This window comes from Chelonia mydas, chromosome 1 (genome assembly GCF_015237465.2).
Source record: "Chelonia mydas isolate rCheMyd1 chromosome 1, rCheMyd1.pri.v2, whole genome shotgun sequence".
In the NCBI taxonomy this organism is placed as follows: domain Eukaryota; kingdom Metazoa; phylum Chordata; order Testudines; family Cheloniidae; genus Chelonia; species Chelonia mydas.
The window spans coordinates 317,655,810-317,683,705 of record NC_057849.1 but is presented as its reverse complement, the minus strand read 5'-3'; the positions used below and the strand labels follow the sequence as shown (position 1 = coordinate 317,683,705).

Here is a 27,896-nt window from a genome sequence, read left to right as displayed (position 1 = left end):
CCCTGACAGAACGATCAGGGAAGGGAGGACCTCCACAAGGGATCCCTCTCAGAGATTTCCTACCCCAGAGCCTCCTTGCACTGTTTATTCTATCAGACAGGATGACTGGGCCTAAGCAAGGACCTCCATACTTGCCCCCTAGACTGGAACACCAGAGAACAGAACCAAATATCATGTTAGCAACAAGAAGAAAGTCAAGGAAAGTGTGGGCCCCTTACTGAATGAGGGAGGCAACCTAGTGAGAGAGGATGTGGAAAAAGCAAATGTACTCAATGCTTTTTTTGCCTCTGTCTTCACGAACAAGGTCAGCTCCCAGACTACTGCACTGGGCAGCACAGCATGGGGAGGAGGTGACCCCTCCGTGGAGAAAGAAGTGGTTCGGGACTATTTAGAAAAGCTGGATGAGCACAAGTCCATGGGGCCGGATGCGCTGCATCCAAGATTGCTAAAGGAGTTGGCAGATGTGATTACAGAGCCATTGGCCATTATCTTTGAAAACTCATGGCGATCGTGGGAAGTCCCGGACGACTGGAAAAAGGCTAATGTAGTGCCCATCTTTAAAAACGGGAAGAAGGAGGATCCTGGGAACTACAGGCCAGTCAGCCTCACCTCAGTCCCTGGAAAAATCATGGAGCAGGTCCTCAAGGAATTAATTCTGAAGCACTTAGAGGAGAGGAAAGTGATCAGGAACAGTCAGCATGGATTCACCAAGGGCAAGTCATGCCTGACTAATCTAATTGCCTTCTATGACGAGGTAACTGGCTCTGCGGATGAGGGGAAAGCAGTGGACGTGTTGTTCCTTGACTTTAGCAAAGCTTTTGACGCGGTCTCCCACAGTATTCTTGCCAGCAAGTTAAAGAAGTATGGGCAGGATGAATGGACTATAAGGTAGATAGAAAGTTGGCTAGATTGTCGGGCTCAACGGGTAGTGATCAATGGCTCCATGTCTAGTTGGCAGCCGGTATCAAGTAGAGGGTCGGTCCTCGAGCTGGTTTTGTTCAATATCTTCATAAATGATCTGGAAGATGGTGTGGATTGCACCCTTAGCAAGTTTGCAGATGACACTAAACTGGGAGGAGAGGTAGATATGCTGGAGGGTAGGGATAGGATACAGAGGGACCTAGACAAATTAGAGGATTGGGCCAAAAGAAATCTGATGAGGTTCAACAAGGACAAGTGCAGAGTCCTGCACTTAGGACGGAAGAATCCCATGCTCTGCTACAGATTAGGGGCCAAATGGCTAGGCAGCAGTTCTGCAGAAAAGGACCTAGGGGTTACAGTGGACGAGAAGCTGGATATGAGTCAACAGTGTTCCGTTTTTGCCAAGAAGGCCAATGGCATTTTGGGATGTATAAGTAGGGGAATTGCCAGCAGATCGAGGGATGTGATAGTTCCCCTCTATTCGACATTGGTGAGGCCTCATCTGGAGTCCTGTGTCCAGTTTTGAGCCCCACACTACAAGAAGGATGTGGAAAAATTGGAAAACGTCCAGCAGAGGGCAACAAAAATGATTAGGGGACTGGAACACATGACTTACGAGGAGAGGCTGAGGGAACGGGGATTGTTTAATCTGCGGAAGAGAAGAATGAGGGGGGATTTGATAGCTGCTTTCAACTACCTGAAAGGAGGTTCCAAAAAGGATGGATCTAAACTGTCCTCAGTGGTAGCAGATGACAGAACAAGGAGCAATGGTCTCAAGTTGCAGTGGGGGAGATTTAGGTTGGCTATTAGGAAAAACTTTTTCACTACGAGGGTGGTGAAACACTGGAATGTGTTACCTAGGGAGGTGGTGGAATCTCCTTCCTTAGAAGTTTTTAAGGTCAGGCTTGACAAAGCCCTGGCTGGGATGATTTATTTGGGGATTGGTCCAGCTTTGAGCAGGGGGTTGGACTAGATGACCTCCTGAGGTCCCTTCCAACCCTGGTATTCTATGATTCTATGATCATTTGTTCAGTGAGAGTCTCCTTGAACACAGTTTAAAAGCTATTTTTTGCACTCAGTGGAATGAGTAGCATTTTACGTTTGACTAATGAAAATGGTTTGAACTTTCAGTCACATAGTTCTTAATGAATTTCCTTGACATGCATTCAACAATAAAACATCTAATTTCTATACTTTCCTATATATGCTTGCAATTGTAACTGCTACACATGTTAAAAAAGAGCAATGTCAATTAGTGCCACATAATAAATAATACAAATGACCAATGAAGTACATATATATATATATATAACCTCCTCTGATTCATGGGACAGATCCATGTACTGTACGTGCTAAACAGCATGCTGTTCAGTAATTGTATAGTTGAGACAAACCCACCCAAATAAAAAAAATGATCTGCTGATGCAGTTACTTTTGTTCTTGTAAGGAGCTCCCAAGACCACCATAAACCTATCTGGCTACCATATCATTAACTCAGACAAAAACTCTTTGGGCGCTCAAGTGTGAGAGTAAATTAAACATGCAATCCGCCTACATGACTCTGGTAAATGCACTGTGCATGGTAAGTCAACAACATGGTTTTTTAGCTGCATCACTTGAGTTGCATTTGAGCTTTGTGTAACTGAAGGGCTTCCTGAAAGTTTCTCTGGGAAGTGAAGGCTCTACCCTTATGCAAATATCCTCATATGAGGCCTTTCTAGAATTACAAATGAAGGTTTCAAACTCAGTCAAATTCTTTAAGTTTTTTGTGTGCTGTAAATCTCCTTATATGAAAACCATGGCAACAATTTGGATCCAACAGTAGCTTTGTAGAGGAAAAGTCATTCAGTACAAACTGGGGCTCTTGCTGAGAGCTCTTTAGGATCTTTGCAGGAAGCTGATTTTCAGCTCTGCCAGCTTGCCTGCTGCATTACAGCGAACTTGAACAGTCTGGGAATACATTCTATCGATTACTAACTATTAACAATGAGAAGAGATATACAACGGGTAACAAACCTAGGAACATAACTAAATCCATAGTCACTGGATACTATATTAGAGCTGGTAGGAACATCTGATTTGTTCCAGATAGAAGCAGACTTTGGAAATGAATAAAAACAGAATCAATTACTTTCCACTGACTTCCGCATCATACTCTAGATAGAGGCTTTAAAAGCTGAGCCTATTACACGTAGAGCCAATATAAATGTGAGCTTGGAAGCCTGGACTCACTTGATGGGGAATTCCCTACATCTCCTCCTGAGGAAAGGTACAAATGGCTAAAAGCAGTTGCAGTGTTCCTAACAGTGGGACGGGAAGGGAGGGAGATGGGTCCAAAGCTTTGCATTTTCAGTGCTCCCCTTGGTGCACTGTGTAGTGAGGGGAACCATCCCTGCATATCCCCCCCCTCCCGCCCCCAGGAATGGTAACTGTGACAAGCCCTTGTGTGGGCCATAGGGAGGCATCCATCCATGTTTCCCCCTGCTCCTGATTAAAAGCCACAATGCCCCTGATTAAAAGCCACAATCTGGCCCATGCTATTTAGTCATACCTTTAGATAGATTCCTCTGGTTATTTTGGATCTCACTCAGATGGGGGAAGTGAGTTTTTTTGGTCCCATCTTGAGCAAACGTTTCAAGAGTGTGCAAATTTCCATATTTCATATTTGCAGTGCTTGGTAACTTTAGCAAAACTTCCTAATTTTTATTTTAATAGGAGCTCCAGTTCCTACTAAAGTCAACTTAAAAAAATTCCCATTGATTCTAATAGTTGATTTTGGTCGTAGTGACATTAAGATAATCTTCTACAACTGCATTGTTTATGCAGAAAATCCCCCTTAATCCTTTAATAAATTAGTTTTGAAGCCATTAGGATTTATTTCATGAATTCTCTCTGTGGCCACAATTATCTCTTGTCAGATGTCATTAGTGACGGATACCTACATAATAAATGTTTCTGCTAAACTACATCTACTAATGATCAGACTTCTCTTATGAGGTATGCTTTTCAATAGGGGTCTAATATTTAGTATTCAAAAAAGATACTTATGAAGATAATAAACCAGTCACTTCTCTCCCCAGTACGTGTGTAGTAGCTGTGGCCTTTCCAAGCACACATCATATTATCAAAAACTCTTAATTTTCTATTGAAGAATATAACTGCCAATCACATTTCCAAATGTGCAGACTACCAAGTAAAAGGAATTAGTAAAATCTATAACTTTAGGTTCAAAAAGTGACTGAAAATTGTTGCTCTGTGATGACTGTTTGGTGGCCTACGTACAATGAGTCCGTGATCTCTGTTCTGTTCCTTGTGGACAGGTGGCTGAATCATAAATACCACCATCATAACTGGCAGTCTCAGTAAAGAAACCAAGGCATGAATGGCCATGCAGCACAAACTCCCCTTTCACTCATAAAGGGGGCCCCTCCAGCAGGGCTGAGGTGCACTGGTAGGGCAGCAGAGAGAAGTTAGCATTGTTTCTATAGCCGCATATCAATTATGTGGGAACAGAGGACTTCAGGTTGCAGGGCTGTCAACCCAGCACTTGCACAAGCATTAAATTCACTTTAAAAGAGAGAGAATATCCAGTATTGCCATGAATGGCTTTTGAAGTGATTGTATTGTTTGCAATCTGAGTTTAACCCCAATGGTATTTGATAGCTTGCTTTGTTCTTCCAAAGTTAACAGTGGAATACCAAGGGGGTGGGGTGAGGTGGGGTCAATCATCATTGCTGGATATAGAATCATTCTGTTTCCATAACAGGTGAATTTGCTATCATCACACAAGGTCTGTGTTTGCAGATGGAAACATGATAGCCTATCTATCAGCTCCACCAGCAGCCAGCACTGTGGGACACGTATGCTACAATGAATGGGGCTTGCATTTGTCTCTCCATTGCAGACTGTTGTGGTGTAGCCATATTTCATCCGATCCTATTCAAAACAAACTGCAACATTAATCTCTAATGCAGACTAGTACAACTGTCACCTTCCAGGAGTCTGCTCATTCTGCTCACTCTGATGCAATGAGTTTAGATTAAAGGTCAGACTCTGGCTGTCCTTAGGTGGGGAACGCAGGCTCAGGGTGCCACTTCGCCCCATCAATAGGCCGCCAAACAGCCACTGCTCCCTGACTCCAAGAGGGAAGGATGCAGCTGGCACAGCCAGACGTGTTCCATGTCTCCACTGAGTGAACTGGGGCCGTGGCCAGGCCCCTGTCCCTCTATGCACATACTTGATCTCAGAGGCTGACCATGCCTTTAAAAAAGGCACATCTGAGCATGCGTCCCCAGCCCCTCTGGAAACATTCTGCCTCTGGCTTTTGCCACCCATGCACTACACCTCCACATACAATCTTGCATGGCACAGACTCCCAGAGCCAAAACAGAGCCCTACGCATGTAAAGTCCTTTGTCAGCGAGAAATGCTAACGGGGAGACAGTGAAACTGAGTCCTGCTAGTCAGCTGCAATCAAAATACATTTTCTTATTGGAATAACTATAAGAATCGTATGAGAGTGAAGCTAAGGGCTTGTCTTCACTGCCTTGTTAGCTCAAATGCTTACGCTCGATGTACTCCACTTCAGCTAGTCAGCCTATGAGTGACAGCGGCCAAGCTGGAAAGGCCAGCTCAAACCATCCTCAAGTTACTGTGCACTCATGGCCACAGTACTGAGTCAAACAAAGGCACTTGCCTTCTGGGGGCATTTCCCTTGGCTCTGAGCGCCACACTATTCTGAGTTGCTCCTTCCAAAGTCTCATGGTGTATTTTGGGCAAACAATGTTTGTCCGTTCTGGTCACATGGGCAGAAGTGGTGTGTGCCTGGCAACTTACTGCAGCACACCAATTCTGCTTGTGTTTGTTTCTGTGTTCAAATGGAAAGCCATGGGTCCTATTCTGAATGAGGAGTGGGATGCAGGGCTTTTCTCCACCCAGCTCCTAGTCCCCCTGCCTGGCATGCAGAAGCAGAGATGGCTGGCCAGAGACTCCTGCTCCGGGGGCCTGATCCTTTTTTTCCTGCCTGGATCCTAATCCCCCTGCCTGGCTTGGAGAGTCAGGGGCAGCTTGTGGCTCTGTATCTGCAGTCCTGTATTAGAAAGCCTTCTCCAGATGTGCATTTATTGGGATGGTGATGCCGAAATAAAATTGTGTTAAGAGCCCAGCCCTCTCTAGTGCAGTCAAAGCACTCACAAAATCAAAGGGACTGAGCAAAGTTAATAACACTATCAATATCAATTTTAAGCATCTAACGGTGCAACTGGGCCTATCACTGTCAGTGCAGCTGAATTAACCTTTCACCGCGCATCAGTGACAGTATCGGTGCAGCTGCATTACGAGTTAATTCATGTAAAATTGAAATATACTAGCATCACTGCTGCTCTGAATTGTTAACAGTGAACAATTGCAGCAGTCCAGCCCAGCTGCCTTAAACCAGGTATAACGCGCACAAATGGCACAGTGCAATGTCACATGAATGGGTTGTGCATACTGTCACTTGTCATCACACCACTGTCCCTGCAGGGAGGGTGGACTGATGACAGTAATCCTGACCCTGGGTATTTCCTTCCATGGACTGGCTAAGCCTCCATTCAGTGGTCGCTGGCTGCATAAGCCTGAAGTAAAGTTCAGGCCAACGTGAACAGGCTGATGAACTAGATGCAGGAACATCCATCCCATGGAGATATACATTTCCACCCCTCCTTCCCCTGTAGCAGTGGGAGCCCAGTCCTGTATTTCCATGAGACTCTTGACTTTACACCAACAAAGGCCTTGTCACAGACTTACATCCTGGGACAGTGTTATTTTTTAAAAGTTTGCATGGCTTCTTTAAATGCTGAAATGCTAGTGCCATGTGAGAGAAAGCACACTGCTGTATACACTGCAAGTGCTTGTTCCCACCCCCAGTTCTGTGTCTGCAGACATTTGTATGCTTGTATTAATAATACCTGCTTTGCACACAGGCAGGAGTTTAAATCTGGAGGGATAACAGCTTCGTATGGCCAGCAGGGAACAAAACACAGACACAGCAGCAGTGAAGCCTACCCTCTGAGTACGGGGAGTGGGGAGAGAGGATGACTGTTTTCCACATGCAGCAGAGAGTGGTAGACAGGATGTTAGCTGAAGCCTGTCCTCTGGATGCTCGGGGTGGAAGGATGGAAATGGTAGTACCCATGCCGAGAAGGGTTTGTTCACCCGCCACCTTCCAATACAGATTAGTCCTACCCAGGCAATGATGGGCCCTTATGTTATTCCCGCCTGACAATGGAGTTTTCATCTGGCTGAGGCAATGCTGCTTCATTTGCCACTTCCTCCCTGGTCTGTTTCTCCATCTCCTCCCTAGAATCCTGCATCAGAGCAGAGTGGCTGTGGCCCCCATTGGTACGTGTCAGCTTCACCTCACCCAAGACTCTGTGGTTGGTGACAGCCCCAGGTTTCCCTGGGGATCCTCCTTCTATGGTCAATGGCTCAGGAACTTCCTCTGGGGTCCGGGAACTGTCCAGGGTGCAAGCGGCTCCGTTCAGCAGCACTACAGAGTACCTGGTCGAGCTGCTTGTAGTATGGGGGGTTTCACCAGACTGGGAGATTTGGTCCTTTGCCTGGCAGTGGTGTCTTCGGGGGTTTGAGCTTGTCCCGACACAGGTGGCCAGACTGGTGGATCCCTTCCTCAGACAGTTTGGATTAAATGTCACCATTGGCCTGCTGAGTTGTGATCTTGGACACCAATCCATAAACCCTGCTGGCAGCGCATCACAACTGAACAAGCAACTTGGTGTCGGCCTGAGGCCAGCTAGCTGCATACGAAGAAGAAAGTGCCTACCAGCCCCACTCCCCTCCTCCCCTGCATCACCATCTGAATGATCAAGCACAATCACAGAGCTAAGATAAACACTACAGGTGCAGACAGCTGCATGGCAAGGCATGGTCCAAATGCTGAAGTGGGTATTTATACTGAATAGAGAGAACGTCCAGTCAATAGGCTGGGAGGACAGAAAAAGACAGTTACCTTTTCAGTAACTGGTGTTCTTCGAGATGTGCTGCTCATGTCTATTCCACAATAGGTGTGTGTGCTCACCACGTGCACCGGTGCCAGAAATGTTCCCCCTAGCAGTATCTGTAGGGGGGGAACGCCCCCCCCCCGACCCTTGGAGTGGCGCCTGCTTGGCGCGGTATAAGGGGAGCTGCGCGCTCCCCCCACCCTTAGTTCCTTCTTGCCGGACAACTCCGACAGAGGGGAAGGAGGGCGGGATGTGGAATAGACATGAGCAACACATCTCGAAGAACACCAGTTACAGAAAAGGTAACTGTCTTTTCTTCTTCGAGTGATTGCTCATGTGTACTCCACTATAGGTGATTCCAAGCTATATCTGTTTAAGGTGGGTAGGAGCTCACAAGTTCCCAGGACGGAGTACGGCCCTGCTGAACCCGGTGTCATCCCTGGTTTGGGGGACGATCGCATAGTGTGAGGTGAACGTGTGAACTGAAGACCATGTGGCAGCCCTACAAATGTCCTGGATGGGGACGTGGGCCACGAAGGCAGCCAACGAGGCCCGCACCAAAGTTGAGTGTGCCCTCACAATGGGTGGCAGGGGGACACCCGCCAGCTCATAGCAGAGCGGATCCATGAAGTGATTCAATTGGAAAGCTGCTGAGTGGAAATTGGCTGGCCCCTTGCGCGCTCAGCCGATGCGACGAACAGTTGCAAGCACTTTCTGAATGGCTTGGTCCGCTCGAGGTAGAAAGCCAGAGCCCGCCACACATCGAGCGTGTGGAGACGACGCTCCTCTCTGGACGCATGAAACTTGGGGCAGAGGACCGGTAGAAAAATGTCTTGACCCATGTGGTAGGCGGAGACCACCTTCAGGAGGAACGCGGGGTGTGGGCGGAGCTGGACCTTATCCTTACGAAAGACCGTGTATGGCAGCTCGGAGGTCAGGGTCCTGAGCTCCGAGACTCACCTGGCCGATGTGATTGCAACCAGAAAAGCCACCTTCCACGAGAGGTGAGACCAGGAGCACGTGGCCAGTGGTTCAAACGGGGGCCCCGTGAGACAAGTCAACACTAGGTTTAGGTCCCACTGTGGGACCGGGGGTCTAGAATACAGAAAAAGATGGTCCAAACCTTAAGGAACCAGCCAATCATAGCATGGGAAAATACTGTGTACCCTTGCACCGGCGCATGGAAGGCCGATATGGCTGCCAGGTGCACCTTGACTGACGAGGGTGCCAGGCCCTGGGCCTTCAGGTGGAGGAGGTAATCAAGGATAAGCTGGATCGGGGTGGTCACTGGGGAGACACCCTGGTCAGCCGCCCACCTAGAGAACTGGGACCACTTTGCCAAATAAGCGCGGTGAGTGGAGGGCCGTCTACTTTCAAGAAAGATGCGCTGAACCTGTTCTGAGCACGTCCTTTCCTCTCCGCCTAACCACTGAGCCGCCATGCCATGAGGTGAAGCGCTGCTAGGTTGGGATGCAGGATGCAGCCCTGGTCCTGACAGAGCAGGTCCGGGCGGAATGGCAACGGCCATGGTGGAGTGGCAATGGCCATGGTGGAGCTACCAGCAGGCCCGTGAGGGTCCCGTACCAATGCTGCCTGGGCCACACCGGGGCAATCAGGAGGACCCGGGCTTTGTCCGTCTTTATCTTCTCCAGGACCCTGCTGATTAGAGGGAACGGGGGAAAGGCATAGAGAAGCCGGCCTGACCAGGACAAGAGAAAGGCATCGGAGATAGCACCCATCCCCAAGCCCCCCCAGAGCAGAACTGGGGGCATCGTCGGTTCTGCTGAGTCGTGAATAGGTCCACCTGGGGAGTTCCCCATCCTCGGAAGAGCCAGTGGGCCACTTCCGGGTGGAGGGACCACTCGTGTTGCGAGGAAAACTCCCTGCTCAAGCGATCTGCCCTCTCGTTCCGGGCACCTGGTAGCTGGAAGGCCTTCAGGTGGATGTCATGGGCTATACAGAAGTCCCACAGCCTGAGGGCTTCGTGGTAGAGGGCAGAGAATCGGGCCCCACCTTGCCTGTTGATACAGAACATCAAGGCCATGTTGTCTGTGAGGACCCTGACTACCTTACCCTCCAGGTGCGAGTAAAAGGCCATGCACGCCAGCCGCCCCGCCTTGCCTGTTGATATAGAACATCAAGGCCATGATGTCTGTGAGGACCCTGACTACCTTACCCTCCAGGTGCGAGTGGAAGGCCATGCACGCCAGCCGCACCGCCCTGAACTCCTTGACGTTTATATGTAGGGTCAGGTCTTGAGCCAACCACAGGCCTTGGGTCTGAAAGTTCCCCACATGGGCCCCCCAACCCAGCTCCAACGACGGGGCCCTGTCCATGAATGGGACCCCTTGGAGCATGTTGTTTGGGGTGGACCATCACCGTAGGGAGGTGATCATATAGTCCAGCACGGTGAGGACCTTGTCCATCCTGTCCGTGGCCTGGGAGAACTTCGAGGCCAACCAGAGCTGGAGGGGCCTCATCCTGAGTCTGGCGTGATGGACCACGTAAGGGCACGCCAACATGTGACCCAAGACACAAGTTGTAGGCAAACCCTGGCTGCTGTCACTGGGAACCTTGTGACCAAGTAGATGAGACCTTTCAGGGTCTCGAATCTGTTTGGCGGGAGAGAGGTCCTGGCCGACACTGCGTCCAGGAGTGCCGGGATAAACTCTATGCATTGGACTGGGACTAAGATGGACTTGGTGTTGTTTACCAACAGGCCCAAGGCAGTCCACATGGACAGGAGGAGAGCCATGTGATCCCTCACCTACGAACAGGAGGTGCCCTTGACCAGCCAATCATCCAGATAGGGATATATCTGGACCCCCCACCGTCTGAGGTAAACACCCTGGGGACAGTGGACAGATCAAATGGGTGAACCGTGAACTGGTAATGATTCTGTCCCACCACGAAACGGAGGAAGAGCCTATGCCCCTCGAATATGTGTAGTGGTTCTCAAACTAGGGCCGTTGCTTGTTCAGGGAAAGCCCCTGGCAGGCCGGGCCGGTTTGTTAACCTGCCGTGTCCGCAGGTTCGGCCGATCGCGGCTCCCACTGCCCGCAGTTCATCGCTGCAGGCCGATGGGGGCTGCGGGAAGCGGTGTGGGGAGAGAGATGTGCTGGACGCAGCCCCCATTGAATGAACAAACAGTTCTGGGGACGAGCTGCAGCAAAGCTACAGCAGAGCAGTTCCGATGCACCTTCACTGGCAGCAAGAAGGAACTGAGGGTGTGGGGAGCACGCAGCTCCCCTTATACTGCGCCAGGCAGGTGCCACTCCAGGGGTCGCGGGGGGCACTCCGCCCTACGGGTACTGCTAGGGGAAAAACTTCCGGCCTGGTGCACATGGTGAGCACGCACACCTATTGTGGAATACACATGAGCAATCACTCGAAGAAGAACAACAAATAACCCTAGGGGGGAATTTTGGGAAGGCATTGTGGGACTCCCAGCACTCAAATGGATTGTAAGCTGAGTCCCCACTGCATTACCAGCTCAAGCTTCAGTGGCACTCAAGCTCCAACCCAATCCCCTTGACAAGCCTGCTACCTTGAACTTGAAGTGCTACTTAACTCCAGCTAGAGATTTCTGAATGTGGACAGGAGTCAGTTTAGGGGGAAAACTCAAGTTATATCTCAAGCTAACACTTAAGTGAAGATCACCTGTAAATGGCCCTGATCCTTGCAATTACAGACCGGTAAGTCTAACATCAGTATCGGGCAAATTAGTTGAAACAATAGTAAAGAATAAAATTGTCAGACACATAGAAGAACATAAATTGTTGTGCAAAAGTCAACATGGTTTCTATAAAGGGAAATCGTGTCTTACTAGTCTATTAGAGTTCTTTGAGGGGCTCAACAAACATGTGGACAAAGGGGATCCAATGGACATAGTGTACTTAGATTTCCAGAAAGCCTTTGACAAGGTCCCTCACCAATGGCTCTTATGGAAATTAAGTTGTCATGGGATAAGAGGGAAGATCCTTTCATGGATTGAGAACTGGTTAAAAGACAGGGAACAAAGGGTAGGAATAAATGGTAAATTTTCAGAATAGAGAGGGGTAACTAGTGGTGTTCCCTAAGGGTCAGTCCTAGGACCAATCCTATTCAACTTATTCATAAATGATCTGGAGAAAGGGGTAAACAGTGAGGTGGCAAAGTTTGCAGATGATACTAAACTGCTCAAGATAGTTAAGACCAAAGCAGACTGTGAAGAACTTCAAAAAGATGTCACAAACCTAAGTGATTGGGCAACAAAATGGCAAATGAAATTTAATGTGGATATATGTAAAGTAATGTACAATGGAAAAAATAAACTCAACTATACATACAATATGATGGGGGCTAATTTAGCTACAACTAATCAGGAGAAAGATCTTGGAGTCATCGTGGATAGTTCTCTGAAGACGTCCACGCAGTGTGCAGTGGCAGTCAAAAAAGCAAATGGGATGTTAGGAATAATTAAAAAAGGGATAGAGAATAAGAGGGAGAATATCTTATTGCCCTGATATAAATCCATGGTACACCCACATCTTGAATACTGCGTACAGATGTGGTCCCCTCATCTCAAAAAAGATACACTGCCATTAGAAAAGGTTCAGAAAAGGGAAACTAAAATGATTAGGGGTTTGGAACGGGTTCCATTATGAGGAGAGATTAAAGAGGCTAGGACTTTTCAGCTTGGAAAAGAGGAGACTAAGGTGGGCTATGATAGAGGTATATAAAATCATGAGTGGTGTGGAGAAAGTGAATAAGGAAAAGTTATTTACTTGTTCCCATAATATAAGAACTAGGGGCCACCAAACGAAATTAATGGGTAGCAGGTTTAAAATAAATAAAAGGAAGTTCTTCTTCACTCAGTGCACAGTCAACCTGTGGAACTCCTTGCCTGAGGAAGTTGTGAAGGCTAGGACTATAACAGGGTTTAAAAGAGAACTGGATAAATTCATGGAGGTTAAGTCCATTAATGGCTATTAGCCAGGATGGGTAAGGAATGGTGTCCTTAGCCTCTGTTTGTCAGAGGGTGGAGATGGATGGCAGGAGAGAGATCACTTGATCATTACCTGTTAGGTTCACTCCCTCTAGGGGACCTGGCATTGGCCACTGGCGGTAGACAGGATACTGGGCTGGATGGACCTTTGGTCTGACCCAGTATGGCCATTCTTATGTTCTTATGTACTTTTATGTTTACCTTGCACAGAAGAATTTGCATGTTTAGTTTGGAAATATAGAGAAATAAAATTCAACTGTGTCTAACAGACAGTTGCATTCAATTCCTTCCTCACAAAGGGTGGTCAAATAAAAATAATATTTCAAGGGTATTACTCAGGTGAATATTGGCTATTTATGTAAGAGTTCGCGGGGCTGGGCCATGTGATTGTAAATTGGATAAGGGTTGGGAAAAGCGGGAACAGAGAGATGTCTGATATTGTGCCCTAAAAGTGACATGTCCTGACAATCCATCAGGAAATGTTAAACAGAAATGTTAAATACCCTTGCTAATTGTAACACCTGTGAAAGGAAACGAGCGTGGTTTAGAAAAATTTGGTGCACTTGGGCCTTTCACCTAGTGTCTAAAACTTTGTTCAAACACCTGAAAATACGGACTAGACACTGGCTCAATGGCCTAAAGAAATCCAGTGAATTAAACAAAGGAGTAAAGGAATTACACCTTATTGCATAATGTCAAATACAAGAGGACATCCTTCACCCAATCACAGCGAATAGTGCGGTGTTCGTATTATATACACTTACTTACTGGAAGCCTTAAGGCTCAAGTGACACTTACTTTCCAGATTCTTTCTGAAGCATTTACTCCTGCTGTTTTTATAGTTCTTGGGCCCTGAGCAGTTGCGAGGAATGAATCCTTGACCACCAGTGGAAGACTGAACAGCTTCTGTCACAGACACTTGGTCTGATCTTGCAAGCCTTACTTTTGTGAGTCATTTCATGAGCCATTTAGTGAGATGCTCAAGTCATTCTGTGGTTTGACTGAATTACTGAAACATACGCAGTACATATACAGTCAAGGTTTCCATAAGGATTTTCTGTTCTGTGCAGGATTTCTGGCCTGTCGGGAAATTACCTTATGTTCTATTGAGCTGTTGAAAAAGCACACTTAGCCTGTAGGGCAGTAACATTTTTAAGCAACCCTGACTTAATTCACATATAAACACATAAGTACACGCCACACATACATATACATACACATACCCTGTAATAATCAAAGAAACATGTCTATACTTAAACCATTTTTATCTCCTGCCAAATGACGAATAACACCCTTAGGTGATGAGTCAGTCAGGAATAACTGGAATATAAGTTTATTGATGTAACTTGAATTCTGAACAAAACTGCAGTTGTACTAAAAGTTTGGAACAATAGGTTGAAGTTTTCAACTAGTAAAACAAAATCTATTATTACTAGGTTCAATAAAACCTCCTCAGACAAATATAGGCTGCGATCAAGTGTGGTGCTGCATGTGAAATTAACCCTGGATTTCTTAATCAACATTATCATTACTGAAAGTGGTTACCACTGGGTGGCCTGGTGGTTTTGTTCCTATTCTTGGTGGATGAGTGTCAACATCACTAAATGTATCCACTGCCACTCACGTTGGCAGACTCCGCAGAGGCCAAGGACTTAATATTTATGAAGACTAAACTAATGTCTCGCCTTCGTTGGGCTCACTCTAGTTAGACTAGAGGCACATTAGCAAAGTAATGGGGGAAGCTTGCACTGCTACTGCCCATTACTTTATCTGTTCTGTGGCTTAACAGAGGGCTTCACCATCCAGGCTCTCACTTTTCACCAACATTTAGTTTACTGGGGATATCTTCCCCCATTACTTCCTCCTCTTCTTCCAAAGTAACAAATAATTCCTACAGCTTGTCTACACGGTGAAGTGGTGAACATCAGTGGGCTGTGAATTCTAATCCACACCAGCTGGCCTGTGTTGACTCTGCTAGTGTGCACTGAAAGTTCCTTAGTGCATGTTAATGTAGTTACGTTTGAGACAAGATTAAATTAACATACACTAGAAGCTTTTAGTGCGTGCCAGAAAGGTCTAAAAGGGCCAGTTAGTGAGTGACGCATTGGTGCATATGAGAATTCACACCCCACTGATGTGCACAACTGCACAAGGTAGACAAGGCCCTATATTTATGAAAACATCAATCTTAGGGAAGTGGGACATGCTCATCTTGAGGAAGATTTACAAGAATTATTTAGCACCAAAAAACAAAGGGACAGTCTCTTTTCCTCTCTTCCAAGAAATGTGTCTTGGTTGCAAGCTCAGCTAATTGAAATGAAGATGCCAATGGGACAATACTAAAATTACCTAAAAATTACATAAAGCAGGCGCGATAATTGGAAACTACCAAATCCAAAGGAAGATTAGTCAGTATGCTGCCAAGCTGGTGTCTAAAATACTGTACAGTACATTTTGCTGGAGCCTTTCAGAGATATACTATCCTTGGAAAACAGAGGTTCTTTAAATGTTTAAGTAAGATAAGTAAAGACCCTTGCCATTTATCATTAAACTACCAGTCTATGGAATATGGTAGATGGATGATGGTTCCCAATTCTCTATTCGTCATATTGGACACAGGAATACCCTGAAGATTGCTTCACTAGTCACCTGAATAGGGGTTAAAAATGAAACAAACCAAAAAAACAAGTGTTTTCAACAGTCTGAATAAAAATCACCTTTCCCTTCTCAATTAACCAGATTTCACTTTCTTGATATATATAGTGTCATAATCCTACCACTTCTCTAGATGTCCAAAAATTCTTCCCGATAGAATACGGTAGGTAAGACTTGAAGTCATAATGTAAAATATGCAAAATTAAAAGAAAAACCTTAAAAAGTTTAAAGGCCTTCTTTATGCAATATAAAGTTACAAAAGGGACATTAAAACATGCTTTAAAATAATGCTGTTTACATTGCAGGTCACCTTTAAACTCAACAGCACACCTCCCATTGACTTGAGAGGTAGCAGGATCAGGACCCCTGAAGATAAACAATTTGCACATGTGCACCAGTTGAATCGGTGAAGATGAAATGAAAAATTTCAAATACATTAATTCCCACCCTCCGTTCCTCCCAAAAGTCAGCAAACATCTATTACTGCAAGAAACATGACTGGCAGGTAAACAGATATCTTGTTAATGGGGAGCTGACAAGACTTTTAATATGAGACTGACACTGAAGCAAAGTCACTGGCTCAAAGCTCCTAGTTCTTTCCCCACAGTGTTTGTTATCCAGGAAATTCAATTCAGAATCACCATTGCCACCACTAAGACATCTATCTGCCTTAGGCATTTAAATTGAAATCAAGAAGGCTGTCAACTGATGCCAAAGGAGGGGGAGGGAGAGAATCATTTTCATCAGTACATAGAATCATAGAATCATAGAATATCAGGGTTGGAAGGGACCTCATAATTCTTCAAGTTGCATTGGGGGAGGTTTAGGTTGGATATTAGGAAAAACTTTTTCACTAGGAGGGTGGTGAAACACTGGAATGCGTTACATGTTAATTAAAACTTTATTCCTGCCTCTCCTCCTCTGATAATTGTCATCTTTGCTACTGTGATGTTTTTGCATAAACACACATTAGTGTTTGTAGCAGAATGCTGAACATTTGAGCAAGTGCAGAACTGCTGTGATGTTTCTTACTGAACACCGCTGCACGTTGCCTAAGTCTGAAATGGAATTACACTGTCCAGTGGTCACTGGCATTAAGCACCATTGGGAAGTAGTATGATTAACATGCTAAAGCTTAAAGGGTGGTTACACTCTCTATTTCCCTCACCCGCACCTTGTAATAGAGTGAGGTTAGGGCTGATCATTGCCCCATATGGCATAATTTTAAGGATAATATCAATGTGTGAGAAAGAAGGTGGGGGAGATTAAAACAGGGACACAAAACAGCATAAGCCTTGCCTCCAACAATGCAGTCTGAGAGGAAGCCCTAAGGTTTCCTAATAGCAGAGGCAGAGGCTTGGCAGGAGCTGACAGCCACCAGCCAGGAGGGTGGGAGGGGAAGAAGCATCAGGGATCTGCCCTGCAGTAGAGGAGGCAGGCAGGACAAACTCCACCCCCAAGTACTCCTCAGGGAAAGAGAGGAAGCGGCCCTTTAGAGAAAGTAGTAAGGAGGCCATGGACCCCCTATGCCTGGTAAGCACAGGGACTATATCCGAGGAGCACAGATCCCGCCAAGGGGATAGGGAGGAATGATATGGTGGTGGTGGCACAGAGCCACGGTCACACTTTCCTTTTCCTACTAGCCCACACATCAGGTTGACTGCACATTGGGGGAGAAGCCAGCACAATCCACATGGATGATGCAGCTTCCACGCACGCCCAGCCTGCTGGGGAGTGAAAAGAGGGATTTTGCCTCCTGGGCCACCCTGCAGACAAATAATCAATTTTCTTAAGCATACAATCTGGCCCTTCGGCACAGCAGGGCACTCACACTAAAACCTCACCACTCCGTGCTCCCTATAGTACAGCTGGCTGCACATTTATTTTCCTTAGAGGAACTAGTACAAAATGCAAAGCTGGGGTAGAGACTGACCTCTTGCTTCTGTATTTAAAACATCTGTCTCTTCTCAGAAGTAAAGCAACTGATGAGGGGGTCACTTTCTGACTAACACTCTGTTAACAATGTTACCAGTAACTTTAACAAGCAAACCCTTTCTGAATTAATTTTAAACAAACTCCTGGGGTGTCATTTCCAAGCTTACCTCATTCATACCCAACATCACCTTGATTCAGCTGCAGAAATAAATCTAAACTCACAGCTCAGGAGCTATCCACACCACTCGCCTGTTTTGGAATAGTTGAGACTTGCAGGCTTGTATTTTAAACATCCAACTATCAAACAATTAGGAACCCCGTAGGAGAGCCCACACACTCCCAAGTCAGCCATTCATGGAATCCAAATTTCAGGGACACTCAAAGTGTCACTGACTGCCTTACAAATTTCACAAACTGCCTGCACTTTGTTCAAAGCTGATGATTCAAAGATAAGATCGGTTCATTCATTTGAATAAAATATAAACTGACAGACAGTTAAAATGTATCTTCCAAGATAGTCTACAATCTGGTTAAATGCTGCTTTCCCTACTCGCTGGGGCCTCTCCTGACACCCCTCTGCACATGGAAGTCCCACTGAAGTCAATGGGAGTTTTGCATAGATATCACAACCCTCGCAGCAGCAATAGCTGCATTGGACCCAATTAGAATCAAGGCCTGTTTGTGCTAGGTGCTGTATAAACACAGAAAGACGGAGACCCTGTCCTGAAGAGCTTACAACCTCTTTGAAAACGAGATATTTTGAAAGGGGTATGGGGGGGAAGGGGGGTAACAAACCAACGGAAGGAAGATTAAGTGTAACAATGATAAGAATACATAGTCACACAGACCTCCTAGGTGCACATCTCTAACGTTCTGAGTTGTTTGTTTGTGGTAGCACCTACAGTGTGTTAGGCATTTTCCAGGTGTGTAAAAGGAGACAGTCCCTGTCCCAAGAAGCTTGCAGCCTAAAGACAGACTGTCTACCTGTCTGAGGACAGAGAATAACAAAAGGGCTTTTCTGTACAGATCAGTAAGATACACTATAGGCAGCACAGAATTAGCGAGTTTTAAGAGGGAGTTAAGAGTGGAAACGCTTGGGCCTTGTGAGTGAATTCAGGGAGCTTAAAACATGCAAATAGGTAGTGCATTACAAGGCACAGAAGTGATGGTCCAGGAGACAGACAAATGGATGGACCAGAGTGAAGTAGATGGGCGGGGGGACGACGACAAATGGGGTTTGGAGGGGAATGAAGCTCAACAAGAGCAGGGTAGGGTGGGGCAGATTTATATTGAGCCATTTAAATTTTTTAAATTATAAAATATAGATCCATTAATAAAATAGACAGCACGAGTTCCCAATGGCCATCTATTCATTTATTATCAGTTGCAAGTTTCCCATAAACATCCTGGTAGAATTCAGAAAAGGAGGGCTTTGAAAGAGGACAGGGTAGAAGCGACACACACTAGCTCGGGGAAGGAGCTCCATGTGCAAGGACCAGCACTGAAGAAAGTGCAAAGAGGTGCGTGGGAGAAGCAGACAATACAGAGCCACTATTGTTGACAGAGCAGACAGGGAAGGGGCAACTCAGCAAGATCCAAGAGCAAATAAATAGGCAGGGGCAAAGTTGTGAAGGGTGTTAAAGAAGAGGACAAGACACTGGAGTCTGATACAGTGAAGGGGGAGCCTGTCAACGGATTCATCGAGGGGGGTGACATGGTCCAAATGACGGGCAAAGAAGATTATCTAAGTACTGTAGCTGTGTTTTGGCCTTGAGCTGGGAGGTGATGTGTGTGTGTTTGAGAAGCCAGAGAGCAGAAGGCTACAGTGGTCAAGATGGTAGTTGATGAGGTGCTGGATGAGAGCTTGTGCTGTGTGGCTGGAGAAAAGGAGGGATTTTTGGAAATGGTGCAAGGCTGAAAAATGAACACTGTCCTGTGAACAATATGGAGTTATCTCCCCCTCCAAACCTGCTTGTGTGGGTAATTTAAATGAAGCCATACGTTTTAGGCATTCCGTTATTCAAACATGTCTGAGTTATATCAAGTTTAGACATAACATCCCATTTATCTCGGCATAACACAAATCCCTAAATTATCAGCCTTAGCAAACTCCTCACAGGGACTTTTTATCTTCAAACCTTGTTAAAACATAAGCCTGCCAAGGAATTGCCTTACAAATAAATATCACTAGAAACAAAGACCTAACCATCCCCTCCGTTACACCAGGGTGCCTCAAAGGGGGGGGGGGCCAGGAGAAGACAAGGCCATGGCTCTATCTTGCCAGCAGCCAGTCCTACCCAGCCAGCAGGACTGGCTGCTGAGGAGCATGCTGCAGCATCCTTGAGAGATGGTGCAAGGTATGCACTCTCCTGGAGGGGCACTTTAGGAGCCTGAACTATAGTTTACATTATTTGTTAAGTACTACACATGTGACTAACTTTGAGACCTGAGTGCGATTTCCCCTCCCCAACCCCAATGCTAGAGATTTCCCAAATAAACTGCTGAAGATACCAAAGCTTGATTTACCACAGTAATAGAGCATCAGTCTTTTATATTAAAAAGCAGACGTATGCATACTTCTCAGAAGAGTGGTTACCACATTGAATGCATGGTTCATCACTGCATTTTATGTAAGTTCAAAGCCCCTGAAGTGAACGAAGCTACGCTGGCATAAAACAGGAGTAACAGGGTGGTGAATCAGACCCTATGTTTTGATGTCTAGTATCTCCAATAGGCTTATAAATCATGAACAATAACTGTGGCAGTGAGTTTCCATGCCTGGAATCAGTGGAAAGAAAGGGAGTGATTATTCAGAGTCCCTATAACAAAAATACAGCATTAGGGTGATTAAAAGTAATATCATACCTTTAAATCAATAGTATGAGACAGAGAAGATGTCTACTGATAACTACCTCACTGGGTTGTTTACAGAAGATGAGAAGGGATTATTAGCTGAAAGGTGAAATTAAGAGTGAAATAATTTTTGATTCCTTTTACCCTTGCCCATAAAAACCTCAACAATCCTTCCTCACTGCACCACTTTATTACATTAGACTGTTGAGCTATATTGTTCACCTAAGTCCTTATTGTATTCAGAACTTGTTAAAAGAACCATGGCATTTATTGCATTCTTCAGTGCTTGATTTTACTCTTAAAGTTTCACTCCTTTTTTCCAGGCCATCCCTTTCTATAAATGCGGGGGCCAATGTTGACCTCTCTTTATGAAAACATATTTTTAGATTCACTGTGCTAGCTTAGCGCCCTGCCCCCCGCTGGCCCTCTCATTTCATTTCTTGCTTGCAGACAAAAGCCCTCCTCAGGTCGACTCCTGTATCATTCACAGGGGGCAGGGCCAGCCTGAAGAGATTGCAACTTCTTTTAATGTCAACAGCCCTGAGATGACCAGGGAAGTGGGGAAAGACCCAACTTTGGCTCCTTGCCCATCCCAAAAACTAAGCTAGTGCATTTTTAACAATAGAATAGGAGGGAGGGGGAATAACTACCCTCTAGGGAACAGCATCAGAGAAACATGGAAGGAACACCTGCATGTCCCCTTTTCCTCAAAGAGCTGGAGCAGTCTGGGAGATAGAAGGGGAAAGGCCCATATACCCACTGGAAGGCTCAGAACCGAGCATCTGTGACCCCCCAAGAATCTCCTCCAAAGAAAATGGCAAAGCAGGGAGAATATTTCAGGGAAGCCCAGCAGGCCAGTTTCTGACCCTGATCCCAAGTGTTGAGCTCCCTGCGCTCTCCTCCTGGCATGGCAGAACTGACAGAGGCCCCTCTGCCCTCCCTCGCCAGTGAGCCTTGATCTGCAGTTGGGAGGAAGAGGGCAGCACACAGGCCCTAAGAGTCCCCTCACACTGAGAACCACTCTCACAGTGGGGATTCATCTACCCCAGCTCAGAGGGAGGGGTACCACAGTCAGAGGCAGACAAATAAGCAAATGCTTTAAACAGTAAAATACCCTTGACTATGCTAGCAGAATAACTTATACTATCCCTTTAATAAACAGAAACAAACTCTGAAAATGAGGCAAAGGTTTATTTTTAACCACTGCATAGGATCACTTTTCCTTTTAGAGAATACGCTGGAGCTGTTTCAACTCCTTATCTCTTTGGCAGCACTTTAGAATTTTAAACTAGTAGCCATACTGTGCAATCCAACCTTCCGCTGATGTATGTTCCTTTCCCCATGCTTGCTGGCCCATGAAGAGAAATGGCTCACGAGGAAATATGTTAAGCGTTTCTTTATCATTTCAGTAAATAATTCCCTTTATATTAAAGCTACTTACTTGGGGGGGGGGGGAGCCAAGAACATGCAAAAACAGTGTTTTACAGATTACAGGAAAGACTTTCGTTGTATCCACGGTCACATACATACAAGTTACACTTCTGTTTCTCTGTTGTACAGTGAATATAAAGGCACATAATCCAGGAATAAATGCACAGCTGGATATGATTTTATTTTCTCCATAAAATATCCTTAGGCAAGAAGACGCTACCTATGAATCTGATGAAAATCCTAATACTCTCATTCAAAGTCGCACACAAATTGTGGTGAAAGGATGCAGCACTGGGAAAAAGAACTTGTTGATTATATTAATCCTTCATCTTCTATTTATCTTCTTACATTAGTATCCTCTTTCCTTTCTAACACAGCCAACAGTATGCATCTATTTCTTTATTTAATCCTTCATAATGCTATCATGTCAGACTAAAAAGCACCAGTTTTGAATAACCATACAATTTATTTAATTCCATTACAGATACAGGAGCTCTGAAACTGGTGTCTAAACTATGACCCAACATTTAATCTCAAAGCCTTCTTTTGTTCTTTACAGAAATGGCTTGTGTACCTAGATCCCTGACACAATCAAACAGCAACTTACATTTCCCATAAGCTACCTACAGAGCACATGAGCATCCTTGCACCCCTTAATTAGTTTGTTGAGTGTATGGAATAGCCTTTTTTCCATTAAATCTAATCTCTTATATCTTTGTACATGGCAAATGAAAAATTTTTAGTAGGTCAGCCCTGATTACTCAAAAAATACCATGTCATAGCTTAACTTTCCAATTCTCTGTATACAGTATGTTGTTTCTTTTACATGAATTTTCATGGGAGAATGCCCCAAAATAGAAATACATGGCTTGCAGTGCTGCCTGCTTTTTCAGTACTTAGCTACTGTAATAAATATTAATATCAGAATCCGGTAAAAAATATCAAAAGGCAATAGCAGATACTGTCAGAGGGCCCGCAAAAGGAAAGTCTACCAGTGAGGAAGCTGTGGCAGCACAAAACAGTCACAGTCTTCCCTCCACCTTGAGTCTGAGCAATCCCAAAACTGAGTGGTCTTGACGATGCAAAGGGCATGGACAGAGTGGTTGGGGAATGTGGTGATTCAATGCATCCCCTCAGCAACCATGAGGGGGTTTAGAAGAACTGAAAACTAAAAAAGCCCAAAATAACTGAACATTTTCAATTTTATTCTTCCTCAAAGGACCCAAGCCTGCGCCCCCTACTGTGACTAGATTCTAGAAGAACCCAGGGGAGTTTTGCTTCAGTCAGGTGAGCAGGACTAGTGCCAGGGTTATTTAAAAATGAAAAGAAAAACAGAAATCCCAGGGCAACTACATATGCTGGGCCAGATCCTCAGGTGGTCTAAATTGGTGTTACTCCATTGAAATTAATGAAACTGTGCTGAGGACACACTAACTGGCCCATTGTCTTTACTACTTTACTCATAGTGCCCCTGAAGTGTTCTGCCTTACCTTGTTGTAGTACTGCACCTGAACAGAGTGCCATTGTCCATCACTGACCCCTCCTGGAACAAATGGTGCAACTGTTGTAGTGGTCTCCCCTGAAATGTTTGTTGGAACATGAGGAGAGAAAAAAAAAAATAGTCACCATCACTGTTACTTTGATTTAGTGACCTGCTCAGCATTGTACAAAACATGAACAGAAAGACAGTCCTGCCCGAAAGACAATAGTTTACCAGCCACCCATGAGATCCAGGCCTAATACAGTACTGTATATACTGATGGTAATTTAACATGCAAGAATTTTGAGTGTGAGTCTGTGAGTTGCTGAGTACTATCAGTCTTACTTCAGTCTATTTTGGGGGCACACACGTAAAAGTGACTTCTGTAACACCAATGTCAGTGAAACATGTTTCTTTTTGCTTCTGCAGAACGTAAAAGGAGATGTTCAGGACAAACAGAACTATTGAAAAAGTTGTCAAATGAGAACACATTGACATAAGTTTTGCTGCTTTTTCTGTCATTAACAAAAGTCTGATTTCTGGTTTGAAGAGTATCTTGCTGGCTAAAAACATATCAATGAAATCTCCTTCTAATCAAGGCTGAGAAGCTGGAATCTGACCGCTTTACTGGAAGGAGTGTTACAGAAACGAAATACTTTTCTCAGAAGAATTTTTAATTTCTAACCTTGTGGTTAACCAATACAGTTTGCATCCAATCATTGTTTAAAATCAGGGTTGCTTTGTATATTATATTTGTAAGAGTAGAGGGTGTTAAGTCAGGTATGCAAACCAGAACTACTAGCATGGTGATTATTCATTGCTGCTGTGAAGTAATGACAAAACAAACATTTGCAGCAAAAGTACATAAGGGCCTGGCAAAGTGCTTTGGATCCCCCCCCCCATCCGACCCCTTTTTTAAACACTTGGACAAAAGTTCCTGTTACAGAGGAAGAAGAGAAGAAAGAACATTAGACAAACTACCTATATAATAAGTCACAGAAAAAAAAACTCCCCTCCCACAAGCTAACAAAGCTGATAGTTTCACATATTGAACATAAAGCATGCATTCTCCTCTACATTTATAAGTAACCTTTCACTATTCTCTTCTGTGTCTATGACTATCCCTTAAATACACCTTGGTTATTCAAACAGTACAGACTACAGTTTAGTATCTGGTCTACATTTACCTTGAAAGGGGTCTCAATCATTGATAAGCATAATGAAAAATTACGCTAGAAGTTCATAAGCAAGCTTTTGTGAAGAAAGACACATTGATCCCTAATTATTTTGTCTTGATCTCTGCTAAAAAAAAAAAAAAAAAAAAAAAGGTAGGACATGTTACTCCATAGGCAAAAGTGACTGCCAACATGTCCAAAACTTGCACCTTCATGTTAATTTTTACCCATAGATACAAAACAAACCATTCTCCTTCCAAAGAGTACAGCATCTCTAAATATATTGAGCAAATTCTGCTCTCATTTGCACTGGTGCAAATCCAAATGAAACTTCATTGATTTAAATGGATTCCTCGAATATACACCAGCTGAATTTAGCCTATTCTCATTCATCTTCAGGCTGTCTTCCTAACAACCTGGTTCTTGTTTAAAGAAAAGGAGTACTTAAGAGACTAACCAATTTATTTGAGCATAAGCTTTTGTGAGCTACAGCTCACTTCATCGGATGCATACTGTGGAAAGTATGGAAGATCTTTTTATACACACAAAGCATGAAAAAATGGGTGTTTACCACTACAAAAGGTTTTCTCTCTCCCCACCCCACTCTCCTGCTGGTAATAGCTTATCTAAAGTGATCACTCTCCTTACAATGGGTATGATAATCAAGGTGGGCCATTTCTAGCACAAATCCAGGGTTTAACAAGAACGTCTGGGGGGGGTAGGAAAAAACAAGGGGAAATAGGTTACCTTGCATAACGACTTAGCCACTCCCAGTCTCTATTCAAGCCTAAGTTAATTGTATCCAATTTGCAAATGAATTGAACTCTTGCAAATGAACTCTTCTGGCTCTATCAATCTGTTTCTTCACTTCCACAGGTGGGTACTGTAGTTGTAAGAATGCTTGATAGAAATCTTGTAGGTGTTTGTCTCTGTCTGAGGGGTTGGAGCAAATGCGGTTGTATAGCAGAGCTTGGCTGTAGACTAGTTGTAAGAATGCTTGAAAGTTCCCAGAAGTCACCTACTACAGGACAGGCCTAACAAAGAAAATAACAGAACGCCACTAGCTGTCACCTTCAGCCCCCAACTAAAACCCCTCCAACGCATTATTAAGGATCTACAACCTATCCTGAAGGATGACCCAACACTCTCACAAATCTTGGGAGACAGGCCAGTCCTTGCCTACAGACAGCCCCCAACCTGAAGCAAATACTCACCAGCAACCACATACCACACAACAGAACCACTAACCCAGGAACCTATCCTTGCAACAAAGCCCGTTGCCAACTGTGCCCACATATCTATTCAGGGGACACCATCACAGGGCCTAATAACATCAGCCACACTATCAGAGGCTCATTCACCTGCACATCCACCAATGTGATATATGCCATCATGTGCCAGCAATGCCCCTCTGCCATGTACATTGGTCAAACTGGACAGTCTCTACATAAAAGAATAAATGGACACAAATCAGATGTCAAGAATTATAACATTCATAAACCAGTCGGAGAACACTTCAATCTCTCTGGTCACGCGATTACAGACATGAAAGTTGCGATATTACAACAAAAAAACTTCAAAACCAGACTCCAGCGAGAGACGGTTGAATTGAAATTCATTTGCAAATTGGATACAATTAACTTAGGCTTGAACAGAGACTGGGAGTGACTAAGTCATTATGCAAGGTAACCTATTTCCCCTTGTTTTTTCCTACCCACCCCCCCCCCCCAGACGCTCTTGTTAAACCCTGGATTTGTGCTGGAAATGGCCCACCTTGATTATCATACCCATTGTAAGGAGAGTGATCACTTTAGATAAGCTATTACCAACAGGAGAGTGGGTTTGTGTGTGTGGAGGGAGGGGGGAGAGAAAACCTGGATTTGTGCTGGAAATGGCCCAACTTGATTATCATACACCTTGTAAGGAGAGTGATCACTTTAGATAAGCTATTACCAGCAGGAGAGTGGGGTGGGGGGAGAGAAAACCTTTTGTAGTGGTAAACACCCATTTTTTCATGCTTTGTGTGTATTAAAAGATCTTCTATACTTTCCACAGTATGCATCCGATGAAGTGAGCTGTAGCTCATGAAAGCTTATGCTCAAATAAATTGGTTAGTCTCTAAGGTGCCAAAAGTACTCCTTTTCTTTTTGCGAATACAGACTAACACGGCTGTTACTCTGAAACCTGGTTCTTGTTTAGGCAAGCAAAGGACAGGCAATACAGAATAAAACAAAACTCTCAAAACAGGAACACATTATTTCATAACACTTATCCATTAAAAAGTCTATCTAAAAACAGTCTTTTGAGCTCTGTAGGTAATAATGCAGAAATAAAACTAAAGGAATTAAACACAAAGTGCCAATGTCTGCTCACAAGTACATTGGTGTAAATCAATGGAGTAAATATAAATGGATTTACAGTGGTGCATTTGCGAGCACCCACACTCCAGGGGAAGTTAGGCTTCTAATTCTCTTGGTCTTACATCTTGTAAAACTGTAATTTAAAACCTAAATTGCAGCCAGATGGGACCCAATAACATCCCTTTTAAAGTAGAAAAAAATTAAAATAAGAGGATTATTTCATTTTAAAAATGCATATGTTATTATATGTGCACATATATATATAAATATACACACAAATATGCTAAAGGAGCACTCAAGGAAGATAAGGCTGTCACAGAGAAGCTGAGTGAATTCTTTGCATCAGTCTTCTCTGCAGAAGATGTGAGGAAGATTGCCACACCTGAGCCATTCTTTTTAGGTACAAATCTGAGGAGGCTGAGGTGGCAATAGGAGAGGTTTTGGAACAAACTGATAAATTAAACAATAATGAGTCACCAGGACCAGACGGTATTCACACAAGAATTCTGAAGGAACTCAAACATGAAATTGCAGAACTACTAAACAGTGGTATGTAACCTATTGCTTAAGTCAGCCTCTGTTCCAGATGACTGGAGGACAGATAACATAACACTGATTTTTTAAAAAAGTTCCAGAGGCAATCATGGCAATTACAGACTAGCAAGCCTAACTTCAGTACCAAGAAAACTGACTGAAACTGTAGCAAAGAACAGAATTATCAGACACGTAGTTGAACTTGATATGTTAGGAAAAAAGCAACCTGGTTTTCGTAAAGGGAAATCATGCCTCACCAATCTATTAAAATTCTTTGAGGGGGTCAATAAGCATGCGGACAAGGGTGATCCAATGGATATAGTGTACTTGGACTTTCAAAAAAGCCTTTAATAGATCCCACGCCAAAGGCTTTTAAGGACAGTAAGCTGTCATGAGTTAAGAGAGAAGGTCCTCTCACGGATCAGTAACTGGTTAAAAAATAGGAAAAAGGGTAGGAATAAATTGTCATTTTTCACAATAGAGAGAGGAAAATAGAAGATCCCCCAAGGATCTGTACTAAGACCTGTGTTGTTCAACATATTCATAAATGATCTGGAAAAAAGGGTGA

General features: G+C 44.5%; 1 protein-coding gene across 4 annotated transcripts in view; it reads right to left on the bottom strand.

The window, feature by feature from the left end:
• CELSR1 (cadherin EGF LAG seven-pass G-type receptor 1) overlaps nt 1-27,896 on the bottom strand; it is a 262,839-nt gene that overhangs the window by 79,989 nt on the left and 154,954 nt on the right. For all 4 annotated transcript variants that reach the window (XM_037901572.2, XM_043551096.1, XM_043551104.1 and 1 more), the window contains exon 5: nt 23,270-23,358. In XM_037901572.2, the coding sequence (XP_037757500.1) occupies nt 23,270-23,358 (89 nt within the window). The remainder of the gene's footprint in view (nt 1-23,269; nt 23,359-27,896) is intronic.